Source organism: Ursus maritimus, unplaced genomic scaffold, assembly GCF_017311325.1.
Source record: "Ursus maritimus isolate PB19 unplaced genomic scaffold, ASM1731132v1 scaffold_14, whole genome shotgun sequence".
NCBI classification, from domain to species: domain Eukaryota; kingdom Metazoa; phylum Chordata; class Mammalia; order Carnivora; family Ursidae; genus Ursus; species Ursus maritimus.
This window is the reverse complement of record NW_024423786.1, coordinates 58,639,501-58,654,119: the sequence shown is the minus strand read 5'-3', so window position 1 is coordinate 58,654,119 and position 14,619 is coordinate 58,639,501. Positions and strand designations below refer to the sequence as shown.

General features: G+C 65.3%; 1 protein-coding gene across 1 annotated transcript in view; it reads right to left on the bottom strand.

Annotated features, from left to right (window-relative positions):
* Positions 1-14,619, bottom strand: part of PITPNM3 (PITPNM family member 3) — a 54,517-nt gene that overhangs the window by 2,214 nt on the left and 37,684 nt on the right. The window contains exons 10-19 of the mRNA XM_040628316.1: positions 12,644-12,816; positions 11,360-11,530; positions 10,088-10,273; positions 9,529-9,677; positions 7,936-8,052; positions 5,498-5,614; positions 5,095-5,243; positions 4,778-4,927; positions 2,354-2,537; positions 40-168 (exon numbers count right to left, since the gene is read on the bottom strand). Of these exons, the coding sequence (XP_040484250.1) occupies positions 40-168; positions 2,354-2,537; positions 4,778-4,927; positions 5,095-5,243; positions 5,498-5,614; positions 7,936-8,052; positions 9,529-9,677; positions 10,088-10,273; positions 11,360-11,530; positions 12,644-12,816 (1,525 nt within the window). The remainder of the gene's footprint in view (positions 1-39; positions 169-2,353; positions 2,538-4,777; positions 4,928-5,094; positions 5,244-5,497; positions 5,615-7,935; positions 8,053-9,528; positions 9,678-10,087; positions 10,274-11,359; positions 11,531-12,643; positions 12,817-14,619) is intronic.

The following is a 14,619-nucleotide window of genomic DNA, read 5'->3' as shown; positions in this document are numbered from 1 at the left end:
CCCCCCCCACCCCCTCCCAGGGCCTCCAGCCCCGCCCACCTGGCAGTGGGTTTGGTACTTCTTGGTGGGCCGGCCCACGATGAAGATCTGGGAGGGCGGCAGCCCCAGCACGCTGTACACAGAGATGTCCTTCGTGGAGCCGTAGGCCGCACTGATTCTGATGAAACACTGAAACACAGGGCCGCGGGTGGAGGGACGGCCGGCCTCACCCCGCATCAGGAAGCACCCCTGCAGGAGCCTCCCGACCCTCCCCGCCCTGCACCCCAGGCCAGCTTCCCCCGCCCCCGGGCTCTGCCTGGGGAGTGGGGACCATTAGCACCTGCTGACCCCACTGGGCGGGGCGCTACGGGACTGTCTGGCCCCGACCCCCAACCCTGTGCCGTCCACAACACCCCGGACTGCGGTGTTCACATGGCCACCCCCGAGACACTCCCACTCCTGCTGCTCACTGGGACTCCCTGCTGGTCCCTCCACGGCTGGGGACAGCCCACCGACCACCTCGGCCTCCACCCTGCCTTCTTCAAGGACAGTGGCCTCCAGGACTGAACCCAGAACGGCCCCTCTGGACTCAGAAGGTCCACAATCCCACGCTGCCCCTGCTCCTTTCCTCGCCATCCCCACAGCTTCAGCCCTCAGGGCCCCTCGTCCTTCTCCGCACTCTGCCCCCAGGAACTGCTCCGCGGTCCACCTTCCCTCTAGGGGCCAGAGGACCGCGGTGCTCTGGTCCTGCATCTTCTTCCTGCTGCCCCCAGAAAAACTCTGCCCAAGTCCTACCTCCCGCCCTCGGCCGCATGGCCCTGGGGATGACTGCGGCCCAGCTGTGAACCAGCGAGGGGCTTCCTCAGCCCCTGAGGGCCTGTAGTGCAGTGGGCGGGGCGCCCCTTCTTGTCCCGCCCCTGCTCACACCGTGCTCACACCNCCACTTCCCCGGCAGCAAGGGCACCCCCACCCAACCACCACTGGGAACTGACGCCCCCACCGCCCAAGCCCCTGACTGTCCTGCCTTTCTCTCCATCCCCACGGCTGCCGCCTGGATTCTGGTCTGCCTCACCCTTGCTTGGCCTCCCCGCCCCTCATTTGTCTGAGGCACAGGGATCTTTCTCCAACCCCCATCAGTCACTGCCACAACCAGGCTTCTGACTTTTCCACGGCTCCCCATTCCCCTCAGCGGAGTTTATGGTTGGCCTGGTTTGCAAGCTTTTCAAGGCCTGCCGACCTCCAGGCCCCTGCCGACCTCCAGGCCCCTGCCGACCTCCAGGTCCCTGCTGACCTCCAGGCCTCTGGTCCTGTTTGCCCAGGGCCTGACCCTGTACACACAAGCCTCTGGGACGCCTGCTACTCTGAGAACGGCCCAGGCTCTTGACTACCTCAGTGCCTTTGCACATGCTGTTTCTTTGGCAAACTCACACTGACGCATCGGGGCTCCACTCAGAAAGGGCCACCTCCTAGAAGCCTTCTCTGCCCTCCCCGGGCAAAGCCACATTCGTCCTTCTGTGCTTGCCCAGAGGCCTGTACTGGTCACGGACCAGGAAGCTACCAGTTTACCTGTCTTCTTCCTCTGGATCAGGGACTGGCAGACTTTGTCGTGAAAACCCAGATAATAGGTCTTGTAGGCTCTGCATGCTTACGCCCACTGTTAATGCCACGTAAGCAAATGACGTGGCCATGTTCCAATGTAACGATGTTTACGGGCACAAAAATCTGGGCTTTCTACCACCGTCACATCATGAACCATTATCCTACTTTTGATTGTCCCCCAACCATTTAAAACCACAAAAACCACTCTTAGGTCCGGGTCATACGCAAAAAGGCTGTGGGCTGCCCTGAGCCCCTAGGCCCGCTCTCCATCAGTGGTTCTCAAAGTACAGAACCCAGAACACAGATCGCGGGGCCCCGTCCGCCACGTCTGATGCAGCAGGGGGAGGCAGGATCCAGCTGTCTAGGGAACCCCCAGGGGACGCTGTGCTGGGGCCTGGGACCCACTGCGAGGACGGCCCCAGGTCATGGCTCCCGGAGGTGAGGACCACATGGTGTCCCGAAGCAGGACCCGGACAGAGCAGAGTGGCCGCTTTGGTGTCCACTGAATGAATGACCAGAGGCAGAGACAGAGCTCAGGCTTTGGGGGCAGGAGATAAAGGAGGAAACGGGTGGGCGAGTCACGGGGCCTCAGTGAGCCTCGCCGTCCTCGTGGGTCCCTGCGGACGGCACCCACCTCGCGCTGCCGTGCGGCTCCCCGCTAGACGCTCGGACGCGCTCCGCGCCCAGCCGCGGGCTCCGGGCAGAGGGCAGAGGGGAGGAGCGCACGGCAGGGTCTGCGGGCTGATGTCCCCCCTTCCCGGCTGCGGGGACTCACCTCCCGCACGAGGTTGCGGAGGAAGATGGCCTTCTGCCGCAGCGGGTCGTGCACCAGCCCGTCCGAGAAGAACACCATGCCCTGCGGGAAGTTGTGCTGCGACAGCCAGGACACCACCCGCTGCTTCTGCATGTCCGGCCGGCCCGTGATGTACAGGATCAGGTAGCCCAGGTCCTGCCAGTGCCTGAGAACACACAGCACGGCCGGGTCCGGCCCCGGGGCTGCGCCGCGCTCCCCACCCGACCCTGCCCCATGAGCCTCCCCCGGCCGCCAGCCCGCAGACCCCAGCTCCCCGCCCCCAGCCTCCCGCCAGCCCCCCACCAGCCCGCACCCCCTGGCCTGCAGTCCCTAGCACCCCCACAGCCCTCCTGAGGAGCCCCCGGGAGAACCAAGGGGAAGGACTCCACAACCACACTTGGGCTGAGCCCCGGGAGCCCAGGACACGTCCCAGATGGTCTGCAGACATCGCATGCCCACGACCCAACTGACCCCGCTGCTGCCCCCTCTGCTCCTGTCCCCTTCTCCCAGGGGCCTCCCGGCCATCCCCGTGTCCCCCTCCTTCCTGTCCCAGCCCGGAGCGCCCCTCCTCCCACCGGCAGGATCTGACCCACCCACCCTCTCAGCGAGCTTCTCCGCCCTTGCTCACAGCACCCCCAACTCCAACCCAGCCCGTGCAGCCCCCAGGCCTCCAGTGCCCGTCTGTCTGTAGAGTGGGGGCACGGGGGGAAACTGCCACATAGGGCTGTCCTACAGCCGACGGCCACAGATCCCAGACACGCCTGGCGCCCGTGCTGGCGAGAGGGCTCGGTTCCCTTGTTACCCTCAGTGCGGTTTCCACGGCGACTTCTGTAAATCACAGATCTAACCCCACCGCTGCTCCGTTGGCTGAAGCCACCCTGGCTGCCTGTGTCCTGAGGTCTCCCTCCCCTGTGCACCTGTGGCCCCAACGCTCTGCCCTGAACTGTCCATCCCCCCAGCCACACACACAGCAGCTCTGCTGCCCACAAGCCTTGTGCTGCGGACCCCTCCCCTGGACAGCCTCGTGTCCTGTCTTCCCGTGCCCATCGACCCCGTCTTTCAGGGTCCCCTCCTCCAGGAAGCCTTCCCAGCTTCCCGAGCAGAATCAGCCCAGCGGGAGAGTGTTCTCTGTTGACGTCACCCGGGCTGCAAGATGGCAGCTGGGCCCAGGCTGGTCTGCTCTCCCCACAGCGACCGCTGCTATTGCCTGCAGGCAGTGCCCGGGCTCCGTCCTGCTGTCGGGGTTCTGCTCGCTTGCAGTTCTGGGTTACAGTTTCTCATGCCCGTGACCTGTTTTCCCCACAGGACTGGGAGGGAGGGAGGCAGAGGTGGAGTGGGGCAGGGAGGGGAGAAAGTGGCACCTCTCTTGCTTCTCTACGGGTAAAACCTCTCTGCAGGCTGTTTGCAGCCACACCTCCTGCCCCGTCCTAACCTGACCTCCAGAGTGCAGCTGCCCTCACCCCGTCCTGCCTGCTCCCCACCCGAGTCTGCTCTTCCCTGTCCTCGTCATCCGGCATCGTCTTTCTGGCCGATCAGAATCAGGTGTGCATTTTCTTCTTCCTGCTTTTCTACGTTCGCGAATCTTTGTGCAACGGCGTGGATTGAGAACATCCATCCATCCATCCTCGAGGCTATGTCTAACGCCACCTCTCTCAGGAAGCCTGCCCCGCTTTCCCCAATCAGCTGTAAGAGCCCCCATCTCCCACTTAGCACTGTGCATTCGCTGGTCTCAAAAGGTGGCCCCCAGTGAGCCACGTGTCCCACAACCACACCTTCACGTGGTCCTTTCCCTGTGAGTCAGGGCGGATCCCGCCACTACTTACGACCCATGAATGCAGTGGAAAGGTCACTGCGACGCCCAAGGCTGGGTCATAAGAAGGCTTGCAGCTTCCCCCGGGTGTCCAGGAGACTAGCCACGGGGAGCAGCCACGGGGACAGAAGAGCTCACGTGAGTACAGAAGCCACATCGAGCCCAGCCCAGGGGGCCTGCAGACGACCCCCCGCCCAGATGGCCATGGGCTACGAGTCATGGGGACACGTGACAACATCCCAGCTGAGCCCGGGCAACCCACAGAACCACGAGATATAGAATGATAAACTATTTTTGGCTGCTAAACGTGGAGGGATTTCTCGCAGTCAGAGGCAATCCAAACACACCGATTATATCCTGACCGGGATCAGAGGTCAGGAGACCAGGCCCGATTCACTGCAGAGAGTCGGTGGACCCAGGGAGGGAGCAGGGAGCTGGGGTCCACGGAGAGGCAGGGCATTTCCTGGGGACGCTGAGTCACCGAGACCAGGACGTCCCGGCTCCCAGCGCAGAGAACACGTGGCCATCTCCCCGGGCTGCGGGCTCCTGCCCCCAAAGGAAGGAAGGACACCCCCTCGCAGGGAGGAAGCACTCACCGGACAACGTCCACTGCCCCCGGCCGGACCTTGGGGTCACTTCCCATGATGGACACGCTGGCGGCAAAGGACCCATCGATGCTGAAGACCACGCACTCCGTGCCCCGGGGCAGCACCGTGAGGTAACTCATCGCGAAGGTCTGGTCGCCCCTAAAAGACACCTGCCTACGGTCAGCTGTGCATCCCAGTCAGGGTTAGCCTCAGGCCGGAGGTCAGCCTGCAGCCAGGCGGGGACGGGCCGGCGGGGGAAGCACCCGAGGGCCCCGCCTTGAGGACAGCCCGGCTGGCCGGGCCGCGAGCACGCGCCGGCGCCTCACCTGACAACCATCTTTACGGGGTAGACGCCAACCCCCAGGCGCCGGGGCCGCGGCACGCTGTACGTGATCCGGCCGCTGCTGGTGGTGATCTCCGTGTCCAGGTGCACCCAGCGGCCCGACGACGGCTCTGCCATCACCAGGATGTCCACCTGCACGCGGCGGGGGGCGGGGGACTCCCTGAAGACGGGGGGCTGCCGGTGCAGCTGAGGGGCCAGGCCAGGGAGCTCTCCGCCCGGCGCCCCGCCTGCCTCTTAGACGCACCGAGGTCTCGCCTCCCCGCCCCCCCCCACCCCGTCCCGCTCATCTCCGTGACCTGCTCTTGGCTCCCACCGCTGGGCCTGCCCCCCCAGCCCTCGCCCCTCCTGCCACGTGCAGCCCGCGAGGGACGGCGCGGACCCCGTACCTTCTCCCCGGTCAGGGCCACCATGTCGAGGGGCCCGTACATGAAGCGCCCCACCAGGACCTGGGGGCCGTCTTCGGCCGCGATCACATCGTTGGCCCGGTGATTCGCGGTCACGTTCTGAAAGGACACAAATGGGTTCAGCCCGAGCTTGCTTCTTCCTGACACCGTCCTTAGGACGGCCGGAGGGACGTGTCCTTGCCGCATCCTGAGCCATGACCCAGGGCCTTCTCGGGTGGACCTTCTGAGCCGCGTTCCCACGGGATCCGCGAGAAACACAGACCGGTGGAGCCCAACACTGTCTCCAAGGACAGACAAGCACGCTCTGCTCCTGACTGTCCTGCACTCCCCGAGGGAGTGGCCGGTCCCCTGACTGTCCTCCTTCCCGTGTCCTGGCTGGACACTGCCGGACGCCTCCGGGGCTCCCTTCCCCATCCCGGCTCACATCCCACAGCCATTTACCATCCCTCTCTTCTTACTGGGAGAGGGGGACGTACCGGAGCGGAGGGAGCTGCGTAATGAGACCGCGTGTGCCCCACACCCAGCACAGCTGCTCCGGGCCCCCACCCCCCACACTCCAGAGCAGTCTGGACATCAGGTCATTTCGTCTGTAACTGTCCTGATGTCCCCGTCCTTCCACTTCTGGGTTCCATTCATCCTGCAGCTGGGAGGCCTCCCCGACCACCCACCTCCCCCAGCCTCGCTCCCAGACCCGAATCCCTCAAGCCGGTGACCCTCCCCTCACAGAGCTCTCCCCACACCTGCTGGGGCTCCGTGTCAAACACAAGCCCCGCCACCTCCTCTTTGGAAAGCACCGTGGACTCGTGGCACCCGCGGATGACATCGGATCCTGAGCCGAGCCCGCGTGACCTTCCAGTGCGTGTCCCGCTGCTCCCCGTCCAGCCCGTGGCACTGCCTCTGGGCCTTGGCTCACCCTGGCGCCCTGACTCTGTGTGCCCCCACGTGCCAGCCCACCATCCCCGCGGGCGGGCCCAGCCTCGCCCAGGAAGCACCCCGCGGACTCCTCTCAACTCCCCCGGTGTCTGCATGCAATTCCAGCATTCAGCTGCAGACCCCTCATGGGCATGGGTCCTTGAGCTGGGAGCTGGGCACGTGGGGAGGAAGCAGGCAGGGACCCTGACCTGGACAGGGTCGGGGAGCACCACAGGCCCCCCTACAGGAACACTCGGGGGGGAAAGTTGACTCATACAAATAAACGCACGAGAAGATGCCCGCCCTGTCCGTCGTGGGGCAACACAGAGCCAACACGGCCGGGACCCCTCGCCACTGCCTGCCCCCGCGGGGTGTAGCACAGTGTAGGTGCCTTGGAGAAGCTGGCCAGCTCCTCCAGCTGGAGGACAGACAGACCGGAGCTTCCGCTCCGAGCGGCCCTTCCCCTGCTGGGTCTGTACACCAGACAGCGAGAACACGTGTGCACACAAAAGCCCGTGGCATCGTTCACACAGAACGCCCGGCAGCTGGTGAACGGGTACAAGCGTGTGTCCCTGCGAGGCGAGACCGCCCGGCCACCAGGAAGGAAGTATGGCCACCCGCGCAGACACGGGTGCACCCTGGAAACGGGACGCCCCGCGAGAGAAGCCAGACGTGGAAGACAACACGCTGTGTGACCCGTCCACGGTCAGCCCCCGACGGCCGAATCTACAGACAGCGGAGCTGGGGGTGGCGGTGGGATGAGGGGCACAAGCGAGGGGTCTCCTCCTGAGGCCATGACCATGCTCGAGAACGGACTGCAGTGACGTTTGCACACATCGGTGACCACGCTGAGATGCACTGAGCCGTGCACGTCTACACGTGGTGTAAAACGCGGTTACAGCTCAAAACGTGTTTGCAGACACAGAGCTGATTCATGGAGCGTGATCGCCTCTGCCCCGGACTGTTCTCAGGGTCCACGGCCGGTGTTCCCACCAGACTAGAGGGGCCGCCAGGACAGGGGCTGCGTCACTGAGCCCCACGCTCCCCCCAGCAGAGGGCACAGGGGCCACATCCACACTTGTTGGCTGAGTCAGTACATGCGTTCATGCCTCCCAAACTCCTACTCATACTGCAACACCTTGCAGGGGGCTCGTGTTCGGGGAAGCCCGCGGGGCCTGCGCTGAGAATCCTTTCCTCCATCTTCCTCCTCTCACTCCATCGTGGCAAATTCCACAGCAGGCCACGCGCCGTGGGAAAGCAGACGGGGAGCCCCACGGTCGTGGCAGGACTCCGCCTCACGTCCACATGTACGGAGGCCGGACCTCCAGCGCTGCTCCACGCCTGGCTGTGCCCCGCCTCCCCAGTGCCCTGAAGCCCACCCCTGGTGCTCCCCTGGAGCCAGGTCCCCGGGTCCCCGCTTCCCCAGCCCCGCCGCAGCCCCCGTGCCTGCGGCAGCCCACTCCCAGCAGCCACCGTCCACACCCGTACGCCGCGCCAGGAGCACGCACCCGCAGCTTGACCTGGGTCCTCTTACGGAGCCACTTCTCACGGGGGTTGGCGGGGCTCAGCGCCGCGGGATCCAGGCCCGCGCTCTCCTTGACCGTCACGCTCTCATAACGCATCACCTGGTGAAGAGCGGAGCAGGGCTCCAGGTCAGCCTGGCCGCCCGCTGCCTCTGCCCAGGCTGTCGGGCCCACCAGCCTGTGGCCAGCCAGGCCTCGCCCCCCCCAGCCTGGGACCCTCGGGGGGGCCGGGAGGCCCAGGACCCGGCAGCTGGGGCCAGAGCTGGGGGCTGTCGGATCTCAGTCTCCGCCCGCCGTGCCGAACCTCGCGGTGCCTGCTCTGTACCCCTCCTCGGCCCCACAGTCAGGGCAGGCAGTCCTCACCCGAGGCCGGCCCCTCCTGCCCACTCGGGGCATTGCCCCCACCGCACTCCCCACCCCACGCCCCTGCTTGGTGCCTCCCCGCCGGGCGGGCCCTCTAGCACTCACATATGCTGCTCCAGCACCCGTCCCGAGGATGGACTCCGTGCCTCAGACCGTGGCACTCTCCGTGGTCCCCCACAGCCACACCCCACAAAACAGCCCACGCGAGGCTCCGCACCCGCCCACCTCCTCCCTTGCACCCATTCCTGGCAGCCTCGCCCCAGGCCCCCCAGCGGCCATTCTCCACGAGGCCCCTGATGCGCCCTGCCCAGCTCAGAGGCTCACTCCCTCTTCCGCTTCTGTCCGTCCTGCAGGGTCTGGTCCTCCATGCTCTGGGTCCCTGGCTCCCCCCCAGAGGTTCTCTGCCTACAGTCACTCCCTCAGCATCTGGGGGGCATGACTACAGATCTGGTCTTTGTCCGTTTCCCGCGCAGAGCTCCTAAAAAGCCTTGCAATTTCCTAAACGCCGAGAGACCTAAAGGGGCCTCTTGTGTATGAGATGGCATTTGGACCCCACCTAAGGGGGGGCTGGAGGCCAGGAGAACCGTCAGTCCCGCCCCCTGACCTCTGGGGACGGATGACGGCTGGAGATTGAATCAATCAGCAGCAGCCAATGATCTGATGAGTCATGTTATGTAATGAAGCCTCCATGAAAACCCGGGACTAGGCTCAGAGAACTTTCTGGTTGGTGAGCCCCGCACCAGTACCTAAGTGCCATCCCAAAGTGGGTTCCCAGGCTGGCCTCACAACAGGACACGGGACTCGCTTCCAAAAATACAGTCAGCTGCCCGCCCTCCCTCGCCTGAGCCCTGCCGTGGCTTCTCGGGGGACACAGAACAGAACCCATCTCCTGCCCTCGGCCCCCGAGGATGCACGTGATCCGTCCTCTGACCCCACCAGCCTCCTTCCTCCCAGGCCCCCCCAAGTCCCCGGCCTCTCTGAGGACACCGAGGCCCTCGGAGAACAGGCTTTTATCACTTGGCTCCAGGTTGGAAGATGGGGACGTTCTCCTAGGTACTTTCCCTTTCATCTTCTAGAAAGTTCCACAGCGTTGAGCAGAAGCCAGTGATCTTCATGAGACCTACCGTCTGACCTTGCGACACCCCCCGAGGGTGGCCTGCAAGGTGGGCCTCTCCCCATGCACAAGGACGGGCCCTCCAGGAAGGCGAGCCGTACCTGTCTCAAGATGAAGGCCACCACGTCCGTGGACTCCCAGTAGCTGGCGTGGAAGAGGTGAGGCAGGGCCACCGTGGGGAAGGCCGTGAGGACGTCTGGGCAGTACAGGGCGTAGTCGATGCGCTTGGTGCCCCACCACCTGGCCGTGACTGTGGGCCCGACAGCGAGGTGAAGACAGCGGGGCCGTGTGGGGCTAAGCACCCAGCTCGCACGGAGCCCCCAGCTTCCTGCAGCCAGCAGCCCCCTCACCTGCCTGCCCCAGGATGGGGGCCACACACGGGTCCCCAGGAGTGGGGGCCGGCCCCAAGGAGATGTCCAGTCTCATCCCCGGGATGCAGGGATTCCCAGTGGGAAGACGGAACGTGGGGTTAGGGCTCAGGCTGGGGTTGAGGTCGGTCTAGGCCTGGCAAGGTCATGGCTGGGTCCACAGGGCCTGTCCAGGGCCAGAGCTCGGAGCTCAGTCTGGACTTCCTTCAGGGCTCCTCGCCAGCCCTCAGCAGCCACCCCAGGGAAGGCCCCGCTCCCCCAACCAGGCAGAGCCCCAAGGACCCTCACTCACCGTGGGAGGCGCCCACGGGTGCCAGGCTGTCCGAGGACCCCGAGCTCTCGCTGTGGGAGCTGTCCTGGCTCACCCTCCGTCCTGGGTGCTGGGCCTGCGGGGACGAGGCGGGGGCGTCGGGAGGCGGTGGGCTGTCCTGCGAGCTGCCCTCCAGGAAGAGGGAGCTGTGGGTGTGCAGAGCATGGGCTGTAGGGGAACGTCACAGTCAGGGCGAGGTTGTGTGTCCCAGGGCTGCCCACACTGTGCCCGCCCCATGTGGGGCGGGAGGCCAGGCCCTCGGGGATGCCAGCCTGCCCCCCCACCCTCTGGGGGCCCCCGACGGGCCTCCTGCACCCCCGGGCCCGGCTGGGTTCCCGCTCTAAGGGGCGGGTTGTGCAGGGACCAGGCAGCTGCCAAGGGCATCGATGGGAGACTGAGGTCGCGGGGGGGCCCATAGCCACGTGCTCTCGTACAGACTCCTCCCCGAGCCACAGAAGACTGCGGCCGAGCCTGGACGGGAATGGCACTCCAGCCTGGGGGCTAAGGTGCTCTCCCGGGGCAGGGCGATGCACTTCGGGGTGCGTGGGGTGACGTTTCAGAGCCATTTCTGTCTGAGGAAGCTCCTGACAAAATAGGGCTTTGGGAATTCAGTTTCTGTTAAAAATTGGGGGGCGGGGCTGGTTTCTAATCCTGAAGAAACCATGGCACGGCCCCCTCCAACCAATCTGGCCCGGGCTCCGAACAAGCTCTGGCCAGACTTCCTCGACTGGGATACGGAGCCGAGGTTCTGGTCTCCTAGCCCTGACTGTCCATGCCTGGCTCACCCCAGTCGAGCCCCGGAGGCCACTTGCCCTCCCCCAAACCTCCTGCCCTTGCTCCCCCTGCAAAGTTCCCCTGGACCCCCATCATCCAGCTCTTCCCCACCTGTCCCAATGCCATGGTCCAAGGCCCCCTCTTCCATGATGCCCACAGGGTTGGGACACTCCCTGCCATGCCCCTCCAGCGTCAGCACCCAGTGTGGACCCCCGGACTCGTAGTCAGGTCTGGCGGTCGAGCACCGTACGGCCGGCCACAGGAACCGTCCGGGGGCAGAGCCCGGAGCCCCCAGTCGCCTCCCACAGAGCAGGTGCGCACGCAGGTGGGCTGCTGGGAAGGCAGGGAGGCGGCTGCTTCCCTGGCATCCTCTCGGCTAGAGCTCACAGACCCTGCTCCGCGGGGGCCAGCCCCTCCTTCAGCTAACCTGGCGGGGCCCAGCGTCGGGCGCAGCGCACTCTCGCACCCCCGAGAGCCTACCCAGGAGGAGCGACTGTCCGTCGCCCAGCGGGAACCTCTGGTAGCGGGGCACGCTGACGGGCGGCACCAGGTGGAACGTGGGCTCCAGCAGGGGCTCGAGCCGTGAAGCCGAGGGGTCCGCGCAGTGGAAGAAGCTGTACACCTGGCCGCAGGCGGGGCGCACCTGGAAGCCTGGGGGTGAGAGGGGGCAGGGGGGCCCTTTCTAGTTCCTGCTCCCTCGAGTGCAGCTGTGGGCCGCCTACCACTCTGCTCAAAAAGCTGCCGTGGCTCCCCGCCACCACAGCAGCAAAGCCATTACATTGCGTTCAGCATTCAAGGCCTTGCCAGCCCGCCCGCCTCACCCCAGCAGCGGCACCGCAGGCGCCCAGCACTGCAGCCCGGCGCTCGCCCGCAGCTCCGCACCCAGGCCTGCGGTGTCCCTCTCTCCCTGTGCCCTTGCTCATGCAGCCCCTCCCTCCGCTATCTCCCCTAGTCAGACTCCCGCAAATCCGTCCAGCTTTCACGCAGCTGACCTGACCTGCAAGGCGGACTTGGGGTCCATCATGCTGGGTCAGCCGCCCCTTCCCCAGCGGCCCAGCCCCCAGGCTGGACGGTAACGGGGCTCCGGCTGCCCAGAGCCAGCAGAACACTTCTCCCACCGACCAGCAGGTGTCTCCACTGAGGCGCCCTGTCCACCTGGCTCAGGGGACTGGCAGGTCTGGTGTCCAGGGAGCCCCAGGTTTCCTTGGCAACGCCGAGGGCGGCCATGGGATTCTGCCTCACTCCCCAGCCTGCTTGGGGCAGAGCTCCTCCCTTCTTATCCGCCCCATCGCGTCGTGTGGGTCAGCGCTGGTGCGAACGGGGCTCGAGAGGCCCCGACGTGTGGACCCTTGAGGTGCCCCAGCCCCTTGCACCCTCAGAATCATTGCGGAACCACCGGCTGGGGCAGATCACTGCGGCATGTAGCTTGGAGCAGTGGGGGCAGGCGTCCAGGGCTGCGGGCACTGTGTGGAGGGGCACGGAGGTGGGCCTGGGCACATGCGGGCTCAGTACGGGGGACCTGGCTGCAGCAGGCCTGTCTGCCTGGGCGCTGGGGAAGGAGGGCGGCAGGAGGGCTGACACAGCTTCTCTGAACGGGGACGTGAGATCCGCCAGCGCTGGCGTATCTGGGGAAACTGCCCCCCCCATGTCCCCCAACCCCATCACCCACCTCTCCCTGCCCCCCACCCCTCTCCCCCAGCTGGAGGGCCTGACGCGTGGCTCCAGAGACACAAGGCCTCTCAGGCCCCAGCCCAAGCCACCCACCGTCCAGCCCGGGCAGCACCGTCCTCCGCATGGCCAGGACCAGGCCCAGGGGCGAGCCGAAGAGGAAGAAGTCGGACACGTCGAAGTCCAAGCGACCCAGGCTGGCCTCGGGCGGCTGGGACCCCCCGGCCGCAGGGGGCTCGGCCTCGTCCTTCAGCACACTGGAGTGGATGCTGCCCCAAGGAGAAAGAGCCGGGAGGGCCATCAGGGAAGCGTGCAGGCTGAGCGGGGACAGCCCAGCCCTCCGTCGCCGCGTTAGGGCTCAGCGCTGACCGCCACCGTGCGGGCCACCAAGGGCGTTTGGCGAGGGCAGGGGTCGGCGGGCCTGCTTTTCCTCTGAAGGGCAGATGGTAAGTGTTTCAGACGTTGGGGCCATGCAGCTCCCCTCCCATCTAGTCAGCTCTGCCGCTGTCCCCGGCAAGCAGGTGTTTCTTGGACAAACAGGCAGGGCCGCCATCCAGTAAAACCGCATCTTCTCAGCGGGGCTGAGAACCTAGGAGCACCCAGGCAGCCCTCGCGCGGGGAGGCCCCCGCACGGTGCAGGCTCTGTGGGGCCGCCCTGCGAGCTCCTGCACGGCTCCGGAGAGGCCTGGCCCAGACACACACCCGCCAGTGAGGTCAGGCCCGCCTGCGGACATGGTGCAGACGCCTTCCTCCCCTCCAGCACGCACAGGAGGCAGAGAAAAAAAGGCCGAATTCCAAGCAGTTCCGCCCCAGGCGCCGCGGCTCCTCAGAGCCCAGGCTGACGTTCAGTCACGGACCCAGAGCGGCTGCGAGGACAGGCCGCAGACCCGGGGCCTCCCCGACCTCCCAGCCGACCTTGAAGCACAGCTCAGCATTTAAGACTGTCCAGTGGGATCCCCGGTCTATGAGTCGATTAACTGAATGCAAATTCATCCAGAATCCTCAGGGCGCACTTCAAAGGGAATTTCAAGAACTAACAATGGGAATAGTGTGGGCGACTGGGGCGCCCTCGGAGCGAGCATCCGGGAGCTGGGACTGAACGCCGGGGCTCCCGCCTCTCGCACCGCAAGCCTCTAACGGTGAGGACGGCCTGGCGCTGGGCGGCCTGCAGGTGGTACCCAGCGCCGTCCCTAACACACCGGCTACCCCACTGCTAGACGAACAGCCATCGGCCCTACGCCACAGAGAAGAGCTGGCGGTGTCGAACCGGCCCCCGAAAGCCTCCCTCATTCTCCACATCTGGGGCCTTCATAAAGGATTGTTCAAGGATGAGCCAGAAATGTCCCACTTTCACCTTGCAGCCCTGACTTGACGGGTAGCTGTCAGAGCGGCTCTAGGTCCTCAGATTTGAATATGCAGAGCCTCTGACCTAGCGGACTCCCTCCAGGAGTGCACGGGAGTGAAACAGCCCGCGTGCACGAACCGCTCACGCACAGAGACGTCCACCCGCGCGCCATCCATAACTTCAGAGAACTGGGAAAAGCCAAGCATCCAAGTCCTGGGATGAAGTGAGGTGGCCATTCACTCAATAAAATATTCCTCGTAGAGACTATTCACCAACTATTTATCACATAGGGAAAAAATCAGGAAAGATCACAATATGAGGGTTTTTTTTTTAAGTAAAACCATATGGGAAGCCTGAAAATGGGATACACAGAAAGGAAATACTCGGACGTGCTCAGAGCGGATCTGTTTTGCAGAGCTTGTGAGGAGCTCACGGTACTTGTCACCGGCGTGAGAAAGGAAGCAGGAAGGGGGACAGAGGGCGGGGGCATCCCTTCCTGGGTAACACCGGCCTGTGTCCTCAACAAACGTGCAGGCGGCTCACTGAACTCCGGGCAGGACGCACCAGCCGGGGGCCTGGGGGCCGGGACGCTGGCCCCAGCGCTTTGGCAGCGGGGCCGCACAACCCCAGGAAGCTTCCTGGCCTACGGGGGCCTCTGCTGCCCCATCTGGGAACTAATAACACACTCCCGGAGTAGCTCCCAAAACACAGCCACATCCTCTCTTGG